The sequence below is a fragment of the Streptopelia decaocto genome (assembly GCF_964273445.1).
Source record: "Streptopelia decaocto genome assembly, chromosome: 2".
Taxonomy (NCBI): domain Eukaryota; kingdom Metazoa; phylum Chordata; class Aves; order Columbiformes; family Columbidae; genus Streptopelia; species Streptopelia decaocto.
The window spans coordinates 42,112,413-42,135,477 of NC_138655.1; the positions used below are offsets into that span (position 1 = coordinate 42,112,413).

Sequence of the window (23,065 nt, forward strand, 5' to 3'; positions counted from 1 at the left end):
TTTTAATATTTACCTGAGATGACACTTTAACATAACAAACTAGAATTAAATGACACTAGTTTTTTGTGGGGTTTTTTGTTGTTTGGGTTTTTTTTTTTATGATTTTTCCTGCATTCTCCCGATGCTCTTTTCTTCTTGGAAATATGAACTATACAAATGGTTTGTGATTGTAATTCTTATTTGGATCTTTGAATTCAGGTAATATTTTCATGAAAGTGTAAAGCATTGTAGTATGAGCTTTATAACTTTGATACTGGTAGTCTTGGCAGAACTGATGTGTTGCACAGAGTGCTGCTAGGTGTCTGGTTCTTCGAGTCTCTAGGTGTTTCTACAAAATGACACTTCTAATTGCAGAAACCTAGGCTGCAGCAAAAGCAGAGGGTAAGCAGGAGCTAACCAGATGTTTCTGTTAAGTGCTGTCATAGCTACTTAGGTAAAAGTCTCTTCTAGCCTTTAAAGACTCGGATAGCAATATTCTCTATCAGTGAAAGTAGAGCTGAGTGCTACAATTGTAATTAACTCAAAGATGGGATAAAAAGAATGGATGGAGGAAATACATTACAGGGTGGAATTAGAGGATTATGCTCTTTTTTTTGGTAATAAGAGATACATAATTGGTTTATGAAGGTAAAAAAAAAAAAAAAAAACAGAACAGTCAAGAAACTTTTTGGGATGCTGCAGTGGAGTAATCCTGAATAGGATGGCAATGAAGATGATCCTGTAAAAACCCATCTGGTTTAATTCCAGAGGCTATTTTTATTATGGTTCTTGAAGATGGACAACTCACTTGAGAAAGACCAAGATTCAGAGGACCAGTCGTAACATACTAAAAATTGACCTTTGCAATTTTCAGAAAACTTTGATGTATTTTGTCACACTAATAATAACATTATTTATTCTGAGAGTTCTGGGCTACCAGTTTTTAGTACTTACCCTTATGGTCTTTTTTGTTTGTTTATTTTTTGTTTGTTTATTCTGGCTTTTTGTTTCAAGAGAAAGACCTATTCTTCATAGTTGCTCCTTAATTTGTAATGCCTTTCCTCTTCAGATTCCTCTCTCTGTATCCCAGAAGGGTGTTTCCAGAATGAAAAAGTGCTGTGTATGAAAGCTTTTATACAGTTAAATAGCAGATTGAGGGGAAAATAGTACTTTTATTTGTGCTAATATTGATTAGTGTAAGTGGCTTCTTTTCTGGAGGGTTAACTTGTACGCTCTGTGATGTGACATTAACCATGCATATTGATAATAGAGACCTGTGTTGTGACATCTAGTATGACCTCACGGGATAATATCCTTTCCACTTGATTCTCATATAATAGATGTCATACAATAACAATTTTGAATAAATTTGTTCATGTTCTGCTAACATGTATTGTCTCCAAAGTTATTTTCCTAACTAATCCAGGTTTAGACTAAACTGTCCTATATAAACTATTGTAATTACCTATGCTGATTTTAGAATTAAGGAAATAAAGACTAATTTATGTCATTGCTCTTATAGTGAAACTTGCAAGAGGCACTGTTAATATCTGTGGATTTTGGTAGCCTCTTTGTGTTTAAAACACTTTTTTTCTGTATAATGGCCTGCGAAGAAGTGTGATGAAATAATTTTTAAAATGTGTTTTTATCAAGAAAAACCTTAGCAAAAAGTATTACAAATGTATTATTTTTCCATAGCATGTTTTCCAGCTACTTAGAGCTGAGCTGCTTGAGTAAGGAATCAATTAAAACATTCATTTAGTGGAAAAAGGCTAATGGGTCTCACAGCTTTTTCCTACCACCCTCCCTGCTGCACCTTCCACTGAGTCATGTTCATTGCTTGTTTTAATTGTAGCTCTATGAATTCTGTTCCACTGTACACTGTGACCATTAGCTTTAAACTGCTGCTTCCAACTCGACCCTGCCTTGTGCTCTCAACTAATGTCCTTTCCTCTTGTAAGGATCCCGATTTGTATGATGGTCTGGTTGGAATACTTCTAAGAAATTCATGCTGTCGTATAAAATCCATTAACTCAGAATTCTGAAAAAGGTGACAGATGTAGGCACACATTAGATTAAAAAAAAAAAGGTTATAAAAACTCATGTAGTTAGCTCATGTCACTTTTCAGTGTGGCAACTGCTAATAAATTTTTATTTATTTTTTTTTTTTTTTTTTTTTTAGCTTGATCCAAGGATTATCCAACCTTTTCTGGCAGAATGTCGTCAAACTATTGCCAAACTAGATAATCAGAACATGAAGGCCATTAAAGGCCTTGAGGATAGGCTCTATGCATTGGACCAGATGATAGCAAGCTGCAGCAGACTGGTGAATGAACAAAAAGAACTTGCTCAGGTAATACCCATTTGTGTGTGCAACACTGGAAGATGGTAGACTTTTGATACATGTATGCTGTTAAAGATTAAAGCAAAGGTGCTATATTCACAGTATTTTGGTATTTTCATTTTGGTAGTTATACATCTTGTGCTCATGTTTTCAGCTCATAACTCCCACTGCCACATTAATTTAAATACCTTTTTTTAAAAATCAAACTAGTTGAAAATGCAACAGTGGGTGGTAGACAGCACCAGAACTTAAGTATAGGGCTTATATTTATGTCACTTCACCTATATAGGAGAATAAATCAGTCTACAAAATAAAAATGCCTTACTTAAAATATCCTAAATTTAAAGCACTAGGAATGTGCAGAGGTGTAGTTCACTGCAACTTTGTCAACTGCATATTAAGCCATATATTTTTATAACTGAAGTATTTCTGTCAACATTCTCTTGGTAATAATTTAGAAGAATATATTTAATTCTAGTTCAGCCAATCAGAATTCTTATAAAAGCACCAGCATAAAATTGCTAACTTCTGATATGATTCAGTATATGGTGGTGTTTCTGGCGTAGAATACATCTAGTTTATTTTTATTTTAGAAATCAGGTTTCTTCTGCAAGAGTGAGAATTGCTTAGAATATGATAAAATTTAAAAACTTTGAATATACCTCTTAAGGTGTTTCTTGTTGTGTAAAGGTGTATCTTGTTAAATCTAGTGAATGGTATACAAACAAGTTGTTCTTTATTAGTGTAAAATTTTGCAAATTAATGTAGAAACTGCTAATCAAAATAGGATCCAATGAAGACATCTAACAGCTATAAACTTTGTAAAGTATTTTTAAAGCTTATTTGAAAATGGATGTTTTAAATGAGTATTCTTAGCTTAAGGAAAACACCTGACTTAAATACTATCTTAGTATCTGCTTGTACACATTTCTGTCAAATCTGTCTAAATTCGACCTGGTTTATAGCTACATTTAAGAGCACACAACTTTTTGCCAATGGTAGACTGTCAGAGAGCCTGTAGTTTGCAGTTGCTCCTGTGCTGGAGACCAGGATGCCATGAATTGATTCATCTTCGATAGTTCATCCAGTCTTTCATTAAATGGAAGACAGACATAGAAAAAAACCTCACTCATGGAAAGGGAAAATGATGCATGAAATTGGCATCATGCTGAGGTGGCATGTCCTGAACACTTTCTGTCGCACCCACTAATTTGTTGGTTTGTTCTTAATATGTTGTCATCTTCTGACCTTCAACTAGTTAGTTTCAGAGTCAAATAAGTGCAGCCAGATGATTCATGAGCTTTTCCACTGTCTTTTTTCTTGGTAATGTTAATTAGCTCCTGTGCCAGTCCATGCAGTGAGCTTTTTGTGTTCTGAGGGGGCGTGTTGCTTTGTTTTCTGAGTTATGGCCCAGCTGCATTATATACTTCAGGAGTTAGAAAAAGTCTAAGGACCTTCAGGTTTGAGCTATGGAGAGTTTTTCTGTTATCCTTATAGTCCAGAAATAGAAAAAAAGCTAGAAAGTCAGAAATTCAGTTGGAGGTAGGGAAAAATAGATAAGCAGGTTAAATTTAATTTTCAAGAGAAATACTTGAGTCCTTGGTAACTGATCACTCAACCATATAAGGAAGAGGGAACGTGCTTAATGGTTGATCACCAAGCACACAGTGAGGAGAGTAGTGTGCCTGCACTGGACAGTGTCGTTTGAAGTTATTTGATTAAAGGCTATTTGAAATGTAAAATATATAGCTCCTATATTTTAAAAAAACATGTCAGTGCCATATTAAAGCTTCGTTATTAAATACAGTTTCTCTGAAGTGCTTCAGTTAAATTTATACCTAAGATTGTCCTTTTATGCTTTGTTTGCAACTGAAAATATAACAAAATCTGTATGTAGTCATTATTTGATGTTCAGATTTTCACTTTTACATCAGAGCGAAGAAAGGCAAGGCATGAGTTTCTTATTTCTGCTTGCATAGTGGTATATCATTAGTAGGAGTAAATGAACATTGCTTCCCTATCTTGGGGTGGTTAGAACCTCTTTTTGAGGAGGAGAGAACTGGGCTGACTTTCACATAAGACCCAGGCTTCCTGTTGCGTCCTCTGGCTGATACATAAAGGTGGGTGCTACCAGTACTTCTGGCAGTGTTCTTTGAAAGTGGAGCTTCTCTTCAGATAATTTCAATGAGTAAGTCTAGAAGTAAGTTTCTGCTAAAGTTTGGCCTTACATAGATGTTTATATTGTAGGCCAGTGCTAAATACAGGGGGATTTAGCGTGATGGAAGAGCTGCTCTTGCAATCCCATGCCCAATGCTGTGAGTAGTGGTTTTAGCTATGTTTCCCCTCTTTACTTGAAGGAAGAGTCTACCTCAAGGTTACCAATCCCACTTTTGAGTGAGATGTCTAAAAGAAAGTTGGAAAGATACTTTGCCACCTTGTTTAAACGCTGCTGTAAATTTTGAGTTTATACCTTTGAAGAATTTGCCGAGAGCTGTAACTTTCAAACAATTGATTATTTAGACCTTGGATTTCTCCACAACATAGAGGGATTTCCCTCTTTCCTCTCCCCCACCCCCGCCCCGCTTTTTTTCTTTTGGTCAGTTTAATGTACTTTTTCTTCACTGACCTTTTCCTAGTATACCAAGATTCTTCTTTCCGAGTTGTGCACTAGGGTAATTTTATTTGACATTGTATTTCGAAGATAGGTCCACAGATAGGAAATGTCAAGAGGTACTCAAATTTATGGAATAGCCTTTCAGAACTCAGAGTAAAGCTGGGAGGGTTTTTCTAGCTCACTGCATGCAGTTTTGTGTAACTTCAGGCTCCATGCCATGTGATTAATTTAAAAAGCTTACTGAGCTCATATTTAAAAGCAATTATTTCCTTGACCTCTCTATTCCTGTTGAAAAGTTGTATACAATCTGATCATCCTAATGTTTATAAACATGTGCTCATCTCAGATCTTAAAGTATTCTTGGCTAGTTCAGCTCTATATTCTGTCATGCCTATACTGCCTTTGATTTTGGTTCTTGGTAATTCCCTAACGATTACCACTGCATGTTTCTTCAATGTCTTTGTATTCCTTCACTAAACAACCTAACTTCTTTTGATGAGGCTGTCTTCTTTATCATCTCAGTAACAGTTCTTTCCGCCTTTTCTAGTTTCCATTTATTTGGGTTGGATAATACAGTTAAAAAGTTTGCAGCCTTCTTTTGCTTCACAGAGGGTGCTCACTCATTCAATACATAAGTTGCTCAGTTTTCAGTAAACGGTTGACTGTTCAGTATTCTCTACCATCTTCAGTGTGCATCTTCTTCCTTTTCATTACACTTAATATATTTTTTCATACTTACTTTGATTTCTGTGCTGTTCTCACTAGGATATAAATATTTGCAAATGTGTTTTGTAGCATCTTACAAGAAGCTTGCTTTACATTCAGTATCAAATCAGCAATGACAGTGGTTTCATTTTTCAGCAGATTTGTATAACTCTCTATGTTTACTGTTCTCATCAACCTCAGCTTCAGAAAGAAACACTTGAAACTATTGTCTTATTTTTTTGAATTCTTTATTAAGAAAACAAAGGTTTAAATAAGTTTGTAGAACTGCAATCAGCCATCTAAGGCAGTCCGTCTTCCCTATTTTGTCCCCACACTTCTAGGGGTTGCCTGTTGCCATCCACAACAGGTAATTCTTTGCTGTGCCCAACTCCTATGGTCAAGTAAGATGTCTGGCTGCGATCTTTGTTCTCAAGGAGAATTAGTCTCATGTATGAATTTCTTTATGCAAAAACTATACCATTTAGTCCACAGTAGCCTTAAGAGCATGTGCTCTTAAGTTGATGTTAAGTCTTGCATATGCCAGAAGTTAACACGCTGGTTGTTTGCAGAAATTAGAATGATGGTTGATCTGCTCCAGCATAGGAGCTACTTTTCTGCTGCATTAACTTCTGTGATCTTTCGCTGATGTTGGTTAGTTGTGTCAAGTTCTTGTAAGGTTGTGTTGATAACTGTTTGGAAGAGAAATATCAAATGAGATATATTCAGACCAGATTATACAATGAAAAGAAAGCACCTTCTCTGTGTAGCTTTGTGTGGTACTCCTGAATGGTTACAGTAAATTTATTAAAACGCTTGCCTTCTTGCAGAGCGGATGGATCATCTCCATGCTTTTTGATTGTCACAAAGCTTGCGTAACAAGCGTGTCTCTTTTCCTCTAGGGATTTTTGGCTAATCAGAAGAGAGCTGAGAACTTGAAAGATCCTTCTGTGCTGCCTGATTTGTGTTTGAGTCATGCAAATCAGCTGATGATTATGTTAACTAATCACAGAAAACTGTTAGATATTAAACAGAAATGTACCACTGCCAAACAGGAGCTTGCAAATAATCTGCAAGTCAGACTGAAGTAAGTTACAACTTTTCAACTTTATATTGCTTCCACTTGCCTCAAGACTGTTTAAAGAATGTATGTCGTAAGAAAATCCACAAAGATTTTCTTAATGGGAGAGAAAATAAAAGTTGGATCAATTCAGTTTGTATATGAAGTTATTTGTAAGTGAGAAACAAAATATTATTTTAAGATAAACTTTTATTAGAGTTTAAATGGTCTTCATATCAATAAAACAATATAAAAGAACCTGTAATCCCCTCTCCTCTCATCAACATCAGAAGCCGTCAGTATCTTATTTAAAATTTGACAGGCATTTATATTGATGTTTTCAGAGGATTATAAACATAGGTGAAACACTCTTTGGTAGTTTGTGATCTCATCAAAGCAGAAAAATATGGCAGTAGTTCAATTGGCTTGTAGTTCATGAAAAATAATTACATCCAGTCACAGCCAGTAAAAATGGCAATTTTCCTGTAAGCATCATTACTGTATAACATGGAAAGTAGTAAGTAGTCTTTATTGCTCACTGGGAAATACAATTTTTCATATTACTGCACTTAATTATAAAGCTTTAGATAACTTGTCATGTCAGATACATAGGAAAAATTCAGGTTTAACAATTTCTAGAAGAAAAAACTTTCTTTGTACTAGCAGCAAATAATTAGGCAATGTTGTGACCCTGTTAGGCTTGCACACTGTATAGCCACCAGGTTTTTTTTTCTCTTGAAGAGACTGTAGTTTGTATAGACAAGGCAGACACAAGCTGTAGGAAGAAGTAAAACAGAATCAATAGAGCACTAGCAACAAAGATTTTGTTGTGTTTGTAAAATAAATTACTGCTAGGTAAATCAAATTGTAAATTTGTTTGTCTTTAGTTATGCGTCTGCTTTTAACCCAATGAAAATATGACTTTTTTTTGCACCATTTTTCACTGTAACACGTATTTAGGGACAGTACATAGAACCTAGGTTGCCATAAATACCACTTTCATTTCCTATGTGCTAAAGTAGTTGTGTAGAGGACACTTAATTAATGAGTTATTAGAGGAAAAGACTTGCATCCCAAACAAAAAAAACCCACTGTATTTTGGGTCAAACCAAAGATTCTTCTAGCTTGTATTCAGTAGTAGTTAGTATCAAATTACCATAGTGACATAATGAGAATCTAGTAATGAGAAAAGAACATAAACTTAATTAGATGTAAATATTCTTAGAGGAGAGTTTTATGGTCTGATCTAGAAGCAACTCTTCTGTGTTTAATTGCTGACAGAGTATTTTTTCCATGTCCAACTTCTCTTTTAATCCACAAACTCCTGTTCTTTGCAAGTTCTGCCATTATGTTATGTGGAAAATGTAGCTCTTTGTGTTTTGAACTGGCCATGTGTTGGCTTCACATAGTGCCCTCTTTTTAGTTCTTACTACTCATTACTATGAGAAAGTCCACAGTGCATTTCTTGTATTTCTCTGTTAGTATATGTTCCCAGTTGCTTAATGTTGACTTGTTTGTGTTTGTTGTTTCACTTTTACTTCTGTCAATAAAGATTTTCGTTTTCTTTGTTACCTGCAGTATATACCTCCACCTTATGCCTTAATGTTTCCCCTCAAGCACACCAGTTGATCAACTTTTCAGTAGTTATCCTGTTATTTACTTATGTTGGTGGCTGTGTTTGAAATTAATGTATTGATTGTATCAATAAGTTAATTGAAGATGTGGTTACAAAGTGTAAAAATGTGTGTATTACATGGGCTGTTATTTGTATGGCATGAGTAGCCGATGTGAACTTCTCAACAATTTGTTCATCTTATTTCTCTGACAGTATCCCTACCCTTAATGTTTCCTGCTAATGTTTTTCTATAAGTATTTTAAAGATTTATAAACAAAAAGTACTGTTGAGAAGGTTACATTATCTTTCTTCCTAAGGTTATGTATGCTAAGAGCATTATTTGGGAAAAACAATACCGTAACTCAAATAATGGTAAGTGTTCATTTTTTGAGCACTGATGTGGATATCTTACTGTGAGAACTTAATAGGGAGCTACAAGGCAATTACAGAATTCAAAATTGCTTGATACTTCCAGATAGCCTGTTGTTTTCCCATGTAAAATAATGTTATTGTTCAGCTCATCCAGACATGTTGCTAATCTTAGTGAAATATAAATGCAGAAAAGATGACTAAGTTGTTATCTTCTAAAGTGTAACCTACTTTTGTAGGTGGTGTTGTTTTGTAATGCTTCATGCTGACCAAGATGGAGAGAAACTACAAGCGCTGCTTCGTCTTGTAACAGAGCTCCTAGAAAGGGTCAAGGTTGTAGAGGCTCTCAGTACTGTTCCTCAAATGTACTGTCTAGCTGTTGTAGAGGTGGTGAGGAGAAAAATGTTCATAAAACACTACAGGGAGGTAAGTAAGGAAGTAAGTAAGATTTCAAAACCAAACCTTTGTGTAAGTGTATAAAATAACAGCTAACTACATATTTTCCCTTCCACAGTGGGCAGGTGCTTTAATAAAAGATGGGAAGCACCTGTATGAAGCTGAAAAGGCAAAAAGGGAATCTTTTGGTAAACTGTTCAGTAAGTACTTCTGTGAAATCAGAATTGTGGTTAAGTATGACTTCTTTGTAGTTTAAGTACTTTTATTATGTTGTAGTTCTAATAACTGTCCTTTTTTTTAAATAGGAAATGCATGCCGTGTGCCAAATGTTCCTATTATGAACAAATATTTTTCTATTAATCAAATTAATGAACTGTTTCATATAGATTATCCAAAACACTGTGAAAGTTCTGATTAGTTTGATGCCTGTAAAAGATAAGATTTCTAATTATTGCATTTGAATGCAGCTTCTGTTTGAACATGCCCTGCGAGCTTTACTGTTCTTTTAAATAACACTTGTAAAACCATTCCTGAATATTTGGATATTGCTGCAACTTCCTCTGTATTACTGCAGTAGGAAAAGAGAAAACAAAACAAAACACCACCACCACCAAAAAACCCCGAAACAAACCATGAAGACTTGTGTCTAAATACCTCAAAGTTTTTAGTTTTTTCTAAAAAAAAAAAAAACAAAAACAAACAAAAAAACCCAACAACGTTGCTGTTACAAGAAATCTGATTTTTTTTTTTCATCTGCAAGGTCTGCAACTTTTATGTTCTGAATGAACTGCTAAAATAAGAAAATTGAGGAAAAGGTTATCAACATTTTGGAAAGGCTACAGTTAAAATTTGAAAAAGGAGTTGAGGTTTTTGCAGGGGTGACCATTAGGCAAAAAGAGGCTTCAGTGAAGTGAGAAGTTCTAATTTGATGGTGTGTGTTGTGTGGAGTTCTATGGTCACTTGCAGTTTTTATGTGGTCAAGAAATGTCATATTTAGTAAATGCTTTTAATTTTAGTTCAGCTGTTAAACTGTAGTAGCTTAGTTGTTTTCTCTTGCGGCATTGTTTGTGTGTTGCATTTCCTTCTTTTAAATAACCATTTTTTCTTTGCCCAGGGAAGTCTTTTCTAAGGAATCGTTTGTTTAGAGGACTAGACTCCTGGCCTCCATCCTTTTGTGTATGTACTCAATTTATTTGGGAGGTTTTATTTCATTTTTATAAACAGTACTTTGTTAAATTAAAAACCTAAGCTTAATTCATGCAAGCTGTATGCCTGTCATATTACTCTGAAACAGATGACAAAGCTGGGAGGCAGTGTTCCTTGGTATTTCAAGTTACTATTATTATAATAATACTGGTTCGTAACTTGCAGTGTGGTGGGAAAGGAAATGTCATCTCGATATTCCTTTTTAACAAGGAATCTATAGTATTTAACAAAAAATCGCTATTAATGATCAGAAGAAAGAAGCCAGGAGGGATAATCTGACCATCTAATCCTCTCTTTTGAGTAGCAGAGCCATAAAATTCATTGTATGGTAAAAGCAAGTAAAAGGTTTTGTGTTTTTCTATAAACACTGCATGAGTGGAAAAGCATTTTTGTCTCTTGGGCTGATAACATGAAAGGGTGAAAAAGTTAGTTGTAGTCAAGCATTGCCTGTGAACTTTGATTTCGTACAGATTGCTTAATTCAGGTAAGATAACACCCCCTGATTCTAGCATTGCCATCTCTCTTGGCCTCATTTAACCTTTTCATCTTCTCCCCTGCAGCTTTTTTTGTCAAAGGATACTTGGAAAATAAGAATGCTACTCATTTCAGTGTGTTGAATACTGAACTGAACTAATACTTGACTGTATTAAATAAGGCTTTAGTGCTATCTCTCATCCCTTAATTATTGAAACATATTCTTAATGTTTATAAAGCTTGGTAGTAGGGAGGAAGTTGAACTAGAGGATCGTTGTAGGTCCCTTCCAACTGAAATACTCTATTCTACTGCTGCACAAGGAACTATGGATAGAGTTAGTTACTATGAATATAAATTATTTTTCTTAGGATGGAGGGGCAAGGCATGGTTCCTTTAAAAAAACTATGAAATCTTCTGAGAGATCACTTTAACAGCAACTTTTCCATGTAATTAAACTCTTTTTAATCCTTCCTGAGTTGCCTTGATATTATTTACCTTAACGACAATGTGTAAATTAATTTCTTCTTAATACAGACAAGAAAACCTCGCAGATTTGACAGTGAGCTTCCAGATATCTCTTTAAGTGATTTGCAGTTCTTGCAGTCTTTTTGTCCTTCAGAAGTACAGCCACTACTCAGGTAAACCACCTTTTAAAAGTTTGTATGTTATGAAAATAGCTTCACCCTGGACTCAACCCCTTCAGTCCCGCCCCACAGTTCATTTTTTCTAAGGAGCAGACAAGGATATTTTTTGAACTGATATCATTCTTAAGGAATGGTCTTCACTGACTTAATCCTTCACATACTCAAACTTGAATGCTTTGAGCACTTATATTCTATACTGAGATGTAAAGGATGTTGGATGTTCCTCTGAGCTGCCTCATAGCTAAAAGACGAAAAAATATTGTTGTCAGTTTTAAACTGAAATAAACTCATAACTTTTATGATTTGTCAGATCAGAATTAAATTGTGGGTTTTTTTAATTTGCTCTTTGTTAAGTGGTATTCTGACGGAAATAGAATAAATTTCTTCAGCCCAGCATGAGATCATAGACATCTCCTGTATTCAGTTATCGCTTTTTCTCTGACAGACCGATTCTACTAAAAAGTGTATTCTCTGAAGTGCATCTGCTGTCTACGGAAATCCATCATTTTGAGCAGAAGCTCTATTTCCATGTTTCTTATCTCCCAACAGTGAGGCAGACATGCAAATATAGATAGGAAAGCTACTACTTTATCTCACAGGCAACTTGACAGGATTAGTTTCTTATCTAAAACTTGGAGATGTCTTTCTGCAAAAGCTGACTATTAGAGTGACATTTCAAACTCCTGTGTCTTAAACCTGTAGCAGATAGGGGAGTGGCAGCCAAGATAATGGGCAAGACATAGGCAGTAGAAAGTTCTATGTAAAGTTCTGTCTAGGAGAAGATCTGTCCATCAGTATGACCACAATCAGATGATGCATGAATCCATCATCCTTCTCCTAGAAGAGATCTGCAGTTGGGGATTTGCTGAAGTTCCATTTTTTTAGCCCCAAGACCATAGTCCCACAAAGCATGATAAGATAAATCCAAAAGGACGATGCTCTGCTGTCATCTGTCAGATTCACCAAGACTATCAGCCGAGATATTGGTTTACAGTGTAGGAGCTGAATTCACTGTGTTTTTCACCTATATTTTGTACTGGCATTCTTTTTGATTGAGAATTTGTGACCATCCTTATGGTATCGCTGCTGGAATTAACAAAAAGAATAGTGAGCTTAGTCTGCTTGAAAGTGATATGTCATGATCCAGCTGATGTACCCTTTTAATTTCTTATGCCTTTAGGCTTGCTCCTCTGTGATTCTGCAGAGAAAAGGTGCCAACTATAGTATCACATTGTTGATGTCTGCCTGATTTTTGGGTGTGTGAGAATTTTACAGTCTTCCTGGGAATTTTGGACTGAGTTCAGGAAGAATTTTGCCTTACTATTGTTAGAATCACTAACAAAACTGGTTTATTTCCTCTAAATTGTAGTGACATAGCTTTCCACTTGATGGCAATAGAGGTGGGATTATATCACATTCCTCCTGGTTTCTGAGCTCAGGATTACATTTGTTGGAAATATTTGTGATAGTGGTGGATTTGCAACTTGAGTGTGCAAAGCTGTCACACACCTTGGTAGACACTGAGCTTCAGAAGAAACTTCAGAGCAGTACTTCCTTTGGTATTTTCATTTAACATCTGAAGAGCAAGCAACAGGCAAATTGAGACCCAGCACAAAGTCCTTTTCTGTCAGCACTGAACCCCTGAGCTGTATAATTAAAATGATGCTTTATTTACTTACAGTGCTTCAGTCTTCTGATATATGTTTTAGCAATTATTGAAATCTTAATTCTGCAAAAATACACTAGGTACCACTTGCCCTATATAATGAATACAAAATGTGAAATATTTTATTATATTGTACTGTTAGTGTAAATGAACTACTGCTTCATGATTTCAGTGGAGCTATTTCTGAACAAATTAGAAATTCTGGATATATGGACTCTCAAGAAAAAAAAAATGTATGTTTCTTTTCAGAGCTGTAGAAAACTTGCAAGTGAAAGCTTATCTTGCAATACTTGCAGATGTGATCACAACACATTAATCAATCTTTTAATTTAGGTTACCTATCATTACAATAAAATAGTAGAGAATTAATAGCTACTTCAAAGGAAGAGCTGGATTGGAGAGTATCCAACTGGAGGGAAGACTAGAGTCATTTGCAAACATAAGTGCTTCAATTACTGATCTAATCACTGTCAATTCTCTTATGTTACTGTTATTGGAACTCTAGGTACTACTGGTAAATATTTTCCTCAGAAGGGGAAAGACTGACTTATTACTTCCCCTTCATTGTGTTTATCATTATCTACTCCTTAAAAGCTCTCAAGTTCTTAATTTAAAACAGAAATATCAGGTGGTCTTCTAGGATTTTCCATGTAAATGGATGAAATGCAGAAAGTACGAACTTTATACAGAGGGAAGCTTAGTCTTGTTGGGATATACACATAATGATTTAACATATTTGAATATCTAATTAACAATATGAAAAAAAAATAATCCTGTACTGTTTTTAAGGGTCCCCATACTTTGTGACTTTGAACCTCTTCACCAGCATGTACGTGCTCTACATAACCTGGTAAAGGCAGCACAGAGTTTGGATGAAATGTCGCAAACCATTACAGACCTGCTGAATGAACAAAAGGTATTTTTGTTTTTCTTTACTAAGAAAACAGAATATTCTATTCAAAACAGTAGAATATTTTCATAATGGTTTTACCAACCACTTCAGAAAAGAAACTCTGTTTTTCCAGATGTAAAAACTAGTTGGTCTCATAACTGCATAATATTAGTTTCCTTTCTGATCCCATTCTAGTAAATACTCTGAGAATTTTGAGCTCTCAGTGAGTAAAGTGAGTTGTATCTAGAGAAGAGTCAAAAGATATTGAATGTCTTCCAAACATTTAATAAATGCTTGTATTCCACATAAATTGTAGAAGTAGAATACTTCTGTTAGTATTTCTGTTTTCTGCCATATTCTCAGGCTTCTGCGTGCAGAATGTGTGTATTTTGCTACTGTTAATTTTGTATGTATTTAATGAAGTTGTTGTTGCTTTTCTAGATGCTTGCGTTGCTTCTCAACTCCTTTTGGCATAGGCAGTTAAGAATAATTTAGGGCCTTGGTTAGTTGTACTCATTAGCCTGAATATTGATCTGTCACGTTCTCCTTTATTGCAGTCCAGCTTTTTGGGGAAGGAAAAAAAAACATGCAGTTTTTTTGTTTGAGTATAGAAGGAACAGATGGCAAAAAGATCCATTCATAGTTTTGCTCTGCCTGTCAAGCAGATTCTTTCTCCTAGAAACTGTTTCTGCCTATGACTTTTGATTGCTTCTGTGCATTCAGCCTCTAACTTTTGTAATATGCCAAATGGGGTCCTTTTAGCTTCTGACTGTAGCCTGTCCCAGTGAAACTCTGAGTGAATTCAGCAATATTTAAATTTTTATGTGAAGTTGACTGATTCAAATTGGATTTCTTGAGCAGTTTTTGCTTTAGAAAAAAGGTATAATTTTTGTGGGGCTCCATGTTATCATCTATAGTGTATTTGTATGCACTTTGCCAACTAGAAGTATCTTCTATAACTGCCAAGGTTATGGACATGCTTAATTTTGAATTAGCAAATTCCCGCTTAAACCAGGTGACGTGAAGTCCTCTTTTTATTCCTCTGTGACTTGAAGAAGAGATTTACTGGAAGTCTTTCATTTATGTAAAATATGAGATCTTGGCTTTTATTTATTCTGTAATATAAATGCCACACCTTTTCCATGTAATTTCTTAGCTCTTTTCTCTCGTTATGAAGATTGTTTTTTTACAAATGAGTGTTAGGGCCTGACCACTATATTAGCCAATGGAATGGCTAGAAATGGTGTCAATGTTGTGAAATTTGGCAGCTTTCTGAACATGCTCTTTTAATAGATCATGCTCTGAAATACAGAAGTCCACCCCCAACTTGGAGCATCCTTAAATTTATCTCATAGGAAACCAGGATAATGATGGGTGTTTTAATGAACTAATTTTTCACTAAGGCTTGCAATGTCAAAAAAGAATGTAAAATAAATCAAAAGAGTAAGTTTTAATTCAAAATATGCATAATAGTAGAAAAATAAACAGGAACGGTGCCTTACTTGTTTGAGTCTTGATAGTTTGCTCTTTTTGGTTCAGACTTGGTTATCTGAGAAATTTTTATCAGTATGTGTCTGCACAAAAAAGGCGTTTGCAAAATCAGGAGAATCTGTTCTTCCCACCCTTCTCTTTCATTGGGCTTTGACCAGTGTGGATTCTTGGCTGACTCCAAAATGTCGAGTGTTTGGACAAATTTGGATAATTGTCTCTTTCCTTAGAGTAAATTGCATTGCACAGTCAGAGCTGGGCCATTCATGATGTCATCTTGAAAATGCCCATCTCTGTGTGTAATTTCAGTGATTCATTTGAACTCTTTTTTGGAATTGAAGCAAATGGATCTGTCGGAGAGATTTTTCCTTCTCAACAACAGTGCTCTTGTTATTACTTGGTCTTTGTGTTGCTTTGTTCTGCAGATGGTCTAGAAGTGCTTGTTAGATTATACTACTTTTGCCCATGCTTGGGGTTTTTTTTGCATAGAATTACTGAAATAATATGAAAACATTTCTTATCCTTAGTATTGCTTGGAACTTACAGTATACAATTAAAAGGATGAATACACATTAAATATTAGTCCCGAAGATGCCTACAGCTTCATGCACCTACACATTCTGTTGATGAACTGTAAGATACTGTCCCAGTTTGGGGCAGAGTTGGTGATGACTTTGCAGGCGTCGAGCATTGCCTATATAGTAGAATATTGCTGTCATGGGGATACACCAGAAGTCAGTTTAGGTGGACTACAAGCTCCAAACAGACTTTACGCTAGCCAGAAAAGTATAGCAAATAAACCAACTAGAAATGGGGTTTATCCGAATTATTTAGCACTCCAACAACATAGAACACAGGTTCGGATACCAGTTGAGGAAATCACTGCTGCACAACCACGTAAGAGTAATGAGGATCCACAATGTGCATGCATTCACTCACAGAAAGCAAACCTAGAGGCCTCTTTTCCGCAAGGGTACCCAGTAGAGAAGAATCACTTGCCAGGGGTGGGCATGGGCTCACTCAAGGTTATATCCAGAAAGGAAAAACACTTCCCAAATGAGGAGGTGAGGCGCTCTCAATCCCGGGAAGTCTCCTTAGACGACGTCCAAATGTAAGGGGAGGGCTCCAGTTCACAGTCCCGCTGCTCTGAGAAGACCACTCCAAGGGTCTCCTTGGCAGAGGCCCCATTTTATAAGACTGGGCAGATCTGGCTGTGGTCATTACAACACGGTCTGGAAGCTTTTCAGCTTCTCTGGGCACCTCCTTTGTTGAGGACCCTGTCAAATGACTGAGAGTCCCACCCCTCCCTCCTGTGCCCCCAGCCAGGGGGCAGTGAAGTCACCCTACCTAGGGGTGGGGGAGGATGTGACTGTCAGCACCTTGACACCACCTGAGGTCATGGTATGTGCAACTGCCACAGTTGCTCTTGTCTTCTCCCAAAGAGACACGTTCAACCCCAACCTCCCTTTCCACACAAGTCGCAGCAGAAGCCTGGTGAAGTTGGACTGGGGTAGTTTCCCTGGCTTGTTGGTATGCTGCAGTTTAGCTCTGTCTGGACCAGGAGTTCATCCTACTGCACCAGTCACAGCATTTGTTTTTAGTAGCATTTGTTTTTAAGCTGTAACTCTTAGTATATTAGCTTTCAAGTTCGTAGAACATTAATGATGATATGCTTCTCTGGTATCTGTTTTCTTTTTTTTTTAGTATTACATCAAAGTAGTTAAAGACCATTGTTGATTTTTGCTTAACTTGTCACTACTTTGAAATCTGTTTTCATTTTTAAAGTTTTCTGCTTATTCTGTGTAATTTAGTGGTCTCACACCAAAGATATTGCTGTGTCCTTGCATTTCTATAATACTAAGTTTAAGCAGATCAGTGATTTGGTTAAAAACGTCCAGGAGAAAGTTAAGCTGCCCATAGGAGCCAGGTAAGATGATTAGGGTGTCTTTTCCACAGTTAGTAGGTAATTAACGTATGCAATCCTTTGGTATTAAATTTCTCCTGTAAGAGAAGCTTGCTTTTCAAATGGGATTATTAATTTACCATTTGTTCTAGCTGAGTTTGAAATTCAAACATTATTTATAATCCTTTCAGGAATTGCCCCATTCTCTCCCTATATTTACCATAGTAACAAAACTAGAACATGTAATCCAGCAACACCTGAGAACTTAAAAATTAACTCTGCATCTGTCTCTGCTTTCTATTTTTTTCTTGTTTGCTCTACACTCCTTTTCCTTTGTCATCACAGGAACTACGGTGTATGGCATATGCACACATTGCTGCCTTTAGATTGTAAACAGACTAGATGGCAACACCAGCTTCTCAGGGAAATAGGCAACAGTAAACAAATTATTCCATATAGTTTCAGCTGCTCAAAATGTGAAGTTTAACTCTTCGTTAGCCAGTAATCTGGTGCTCTAACTAAAGACTCAGCTCACAGCAGCCACTGCAGAGGCATGGAATTTGTTACAGCCCCAGGTCATAAGGAAACCAAGCTCAGTAGAGTATTGCTCCATATAGTGACAGGTGGTGTGGTTTTGATTGTTTTGTTTGGGTTTTTTTCTTCTATACTTTATATCCTTAGTTTTTAGCTTCTAGGATGGTTCTACTGGTATGTCAAAAGTAGATACTGTGCTTTGCATGTGGCTTCCTGTAGGGCCTTCTAATGTGTGAAGTCCTTGAAATGTTTGTTGTTGGGGTTTTTTTGTTGTTTTGCTTTGGTTTTGTTTCTTTGGTTTTTTATTTTGTTTTGTTTCTTTTGCCTATGCTTACTGACATCTGTGATGCTAACTTTATTATTGCTAAAGTTCTGTTTTGTCAATGCTAACTGTTGTCACTTAAAGCATATGGTTTGAGTCCAGGCATGTATCAGCATATACAGTATCCCTCAACATCTATTTTTCTAAATTTTATTAGACAAATAGCAAGCTGAAATTAAACCCAGGCAAAATGCTTAAACCTGAACCAAGAGTACCTTTAAACAAAGATTATTTCCCTTTAAGTTTTTTTGTCTCATGTCCTGTGTCCATTTTTGATAAGGACAATATTTTGTATATAATGAACATACATTTTTTTACTGTAGGTTTTCATAATTGGATTTCAAAATCATTACTTGACTTTCATATAGATGCAAAGGCTGATGGGCATGAGGTGTAAATGAAGCTCTGCTAAATAAAACGTCAGAGCTAGAGAAAGATTCTCCCTATATTTCAGGTCAGAGTTCAGTTAGGCACACTGCATCTCCATTAGGAGAACACTTACGTGGTACATAGAAGAATAGGATCCTTTATTTGGGTTGCAGCCAAAAAAACTAAAAAAAACATCGACTATTTATACATCAGTAGGCCAATATCTGTCACTTCTGTCTAGTTCTTTTGGAGTTCTCTGGCTTACCATTTATTGAACAGCTCCACTGACTGGTGCCAGTCAAGTTGCTGAGTTCAGTGGAAAGCAAAAGTTCTTCAGTAGAAACTAACGTACTGAAGAACACCAGGCACACAACTTAAATGCACGGAGACACTGTGGACAGTTTGGAAAAGAGGCACAAGCAGGATAACTGGAGACAGTGTTGGCTTTTTGGAGAAGAGTGCCATTCGGAAAGATCTCCAGCACTTTGAGACTGATCATCTTACAGGAATCTTTTACTACAAATATTCCCATGCGTCTTTAGGCACAGGTTTTTTTCAAGATGATCACATTCCTCAGATGAATAAAATCAGACAAGTCCTTCAAGGATGAAGGATGGAAAAGCATGGTAATGTTTGAGCTACGATGTCACAGACAGTGCATCTGAGATCTTTCAGAACACTGATTGATGCAAAAAACTCAGCATCTCTTCCAGTTTGTGATCCTGATGATCCTGTTCATTCTTTTTCATCCTACATGTCACAGATACTCTTAAGGATTTTAAATATGTGTGTTTCACTGTCGTACCTGAGAGTTATTCAGGAATGCATCCTTGGTGGATACTGAGGCTGTACATTGCTTTTTGGCTTCTACTGTGGTGTGTTCTGCACTTGCTGAAGCTTAAGGTTTATATTTTTGTTTTAAGAATCTTCAGATGAAATTATTGTTCACATTAGGGCATTTATATTCTGTGTTGTATTTAATAGTTAAGATACTACAGGTTGACCATTTGTTCCTAGTGACAGATGTGAAGATAGTAAAAGAAGAGGACTTCAATACACCTTCACTTACTCTTGCTTGCAAACAGTAAATTTATTATGTTAAATGTATTAAATAAATAGCAAAGGTAAGAAAATCTGTAACTGAAGTGTAATTTTGTAGATACATCATAATGTAAATTAAACTAAGGTTTAGTCACATAAAAAAAGCTTGAAAGTTGCAGGTCAGTTTCCACAGTCTCTAAGTCCTTACTGAGGTTGATTATTTTTTTAGAGCACTTCATATGGTGCTTTACTGAATTTCCGATACACAGAAATAAGCACATGTAGCTTGGCCTGAATTCACTTAAGGTATATATTCCATGACAGTAGTAGTAGCGTAGTAATTCATATACTAATGAACAAGAACTGATGATAATGAGATTTAATTATGTTATCACAATTAATTGGAAAATGGATTTGAAGGTAAGTTTTTAGCCTTTAAGAGTCAAATGCACTGGAATTGGTCAGGAATACTTGGGAGCAGTTCTGTGAAGGTGGAGAAGCTTTATTTAATCTTTGTATTGGTTTTCAAGCTACTGTTACTCATGAACGATTATGGATGATTATTCTAACCGTTAGCTTTTCAGCTGAATATTGAGGGATCTGGTGCTACAGAATTAGACTTGGTGGTAACCAGGGTCTAGAGGCAAAATGGAAAAAATTGAGAGCAGCATAGACACAAAAAGAAATCCATTCAGACTGCAATGTCTTGCATTTTGAAAAGTCAGAATGTTACTTTTAATTAGAATATGGCCTTCATTATACTCTACTACTTCTACACTCTCCCAAGCAGAACAATTCTCGTGCATGTTTTTGGTCTGTTACTAGACAATGGTTTTGTTGTCGTAAAGTTTTTTGTAAACCTTCTTAGTTGGGTATGTTAATAGTGACTGGAGTACACTCATTTTTAATAGCAGAATTTGCAACAATAAAATAAAAATATTTTTGTAACAAAATTATTAGGAAAACTGAAATCACTAAGCTATTAGAAAACACAGCCTGTTTCTGACTGGTTACTCCAGTTTTTTGTATCATACAAACTTGAATTTAAGCTCTTTCAAATACAATTATGTGATCTATGTAGGACTTTTGAATAAACAAACATTTGATGCTTTTCTGAAACATACTTGAAAATATCTCTGAATTTCTGCAATTTTGTATGCAAATTTTAGACATATGTATTTTGGATTGTTATGGATAATAAGGCTGACTTTTTAAGTTCTTACTTTGCCTGGTAATTTTTAATGAATTTAAAATATTAACACTTTTGCCTATCACTTTTTTAAGTGTTTGTTTCATATTTTATAACTCGTAGGCCTCCAATAGTCAAGCATCACCACAATCTGCTACCACACCAAGGATGGAAAGTACAACAGTAACCACAATTGCTACCTCTTCAAGAACTCCTCCATCACTCAGTCTTCAGGGTCCCCTGTGTCCTCCTGTATGTCCCCCAGCTCCATTAGAAGAATTGTCTCCGGACAGCATTGATGCTCATACATTTGATTTTGAAACTATTGCCCATCCGAACTTGGAGCAAGCCCTTAAGCAAGGATCGTTAGACTTGGATTCACTAGCAGAAAGTCCAGAATCTGACTTTATGTCAGCGGTAAATGAATTCGTAATAGAAGAAAATCCAGTCTCTCCTAATGTAATAAGTGATCCACAAAGTCCAGAAATGATGGTGGAATCTCTTTATTCTTCAGTTATCAATGCAATAGACAGTAGACGTATGCAAGATACAAATACTTGTGTAAAGAACGTCTCAGTAGAAAATGCATCTCTCAGTGTTTGCATGGAGAAATGTAGGGTTATTGCCCAGGACTCAAAGGTACACTTAAGAGGTATAAAGGAAGATCTTTGCCACTTTAGAACACTTGTACAAAGAGAACAGTGTGACTTTTCTAATTCTTTAAAATGCACTTCGTTAGAAATAGTAAATACTATTGAGAAGGTAAAACTTACACTTGAAAAAACACTAAAAGATAAACATCAAAAAGAATTACAGTCTTTGAAAAGTGAATATGAAACTAAAATTAATAAATTATTGGAGGATGGTGAAGAAAATCAAAAGAAGATTAAAAAGTTAAAAAGTGACTTATTAGGCCTTGAGGAAGTTCTTCAGAATAAGAATGATGAATTTGCCATGGTGAAAAATGAGAAAGAAGCTGTAGTTTGCCTTCAGAATGAAAAAGACCAGAAGTTACTTGAATTGGAATGCCAGATGGAGACACAAAATTCTGAAATTAAGGAACTGAGACAGTCACGTGAGATAGTACTTGAAGACTTGAAAAAACTTCATGTTGAAAACAATGAAAAACTACAACTTCTGAGAGCAGAACTTGAGAGTTTAGAGCAAAGCCATTTGAAAGAACTGGAAAACAACCTCCAAGCCAGGCATTTACAAGAATTTGAGAAGGTGCTGGCTGAGCACAAGGACTGTTTAGATAAATTAAAAAAAGAGAACCAGCATAGACTTGAACAAATGCAGGAATCTCATGCAGTAGTTGTGCAAGAAAAACAACAACAAGTAGAAGAGTTACAACTCAAGGTTTCAGATCTGTCTGATTTGAGGTGCAAATTAGAGGTTGAACTTGCCCTGAAAGAGGCAGAAACTGATGAAATGAAGCTTCTTTTGGAAGAAAACAGAAACCAGCTACAAGAGACCTTAAAATCTCAGATTGATAAAGAAACCGAAAGCTTGAAAAAAGAGATAGATAAATTAAACAATAAAATTCAAAATAACAGTGATGAATATCAAATGGGCTTATCAGAACTACGGCTTCTGATGAGCATTGAGAAGGATCAGTGCATCTCTGAGCTAGTAGACAGATATGAAGAAGAAACAAATTTGCTTAGAACTGAACTAAATAAAGTAACACTTCTTCATCAAAAAACTTCTGAGACAGAAAAAAGACTTTCAGAGCAAATAACAGAACTACAAAGTAAATTAGAATTGGAAGCGAATGCCCTAGAAAAGGAAAAAACAGAAAAATTGTCTCTCTGTGAGCAGCAAGAAAAATATGAAGCTATTATCCATAAGCTTAAGGAAGAAAAAGAACTGTTAGTATCTAACCAAGAACAAGACAGGCAGTTGCTCATTCAGAAGCTCAATTGTGAGAAAGAGGATGCAGTACAAACTGCTTATAAAGAGTTTGAATTACAGAGGGAAGCTGCTGAAAAAGGGCTTTTGGAAAAAATACAACAACTTGAGATCCAAGTAAATCGGAGGTACTGTAAGAATTAAGTTGCTGTGTTTTCTTAGTATTTTAAAGTAATTAATATGGTATAATCATGATGGATTATGCAGTAAGAGAATTTCTGTGTATTTGTAATAGCATTTATCTGGCTTGGTTTCTATGTTCAAGTTTCAAGTTACTTCCAGCTTAATGGTAGTGATATTCCTGTGTCTGTAGTTAACCTGAAAGATTGTAAAATGTCTTATACAA

At 35.7% G+C, this 23,065-nt stretch overlaps 1 protein-coding gene across 5 annotated transcripts in view; it reads left to right on the forward strand.

The window, feature by feature from the left end:
* RB1CC1 (RB1 inducible coiled-coil 1) overlaps positions 1-23,065 on the forward strand; it is an 81,403-nt gene that overhangs the window by 41,619 nt on the left and 16,719 nt on the right. For all 5 annotated transcript variants that reach the window (XM_082045683.1, XM_082045682.1, XM_082045685.1 and 2 more), the window contains 8 exons: positions 2,162-2,332; positions 6,542-6,726; positions 8,923-9,109; positions 9,198-9,279; positions 10,194-10,255; positions 11,295-11,398; positions 13,860-13,986; positions 20,932-22,847. In XM_082045683.1, the coding sequence (XP_081901809.1) occupies positions 2,162-2,332; positions 6,542-6,726; positions 8,923-9,109; positions 9,198-9,279; positions 10,194-10,255; positions 11,295-11,398; positions 13,860-13,986; positions 20,932-22,847 (2,834 nt within the window). The remainder of the gene's footprint in view (positions 1-2,161; positions 2,333-6,541; positions 6,727-8,922; positions 9,110-9,197; positions 9,280-10,193; positions 10,256-11,294; positions 11,399-13,859; positions 13,987-20,931; positions 22,848-23,065) is intronic.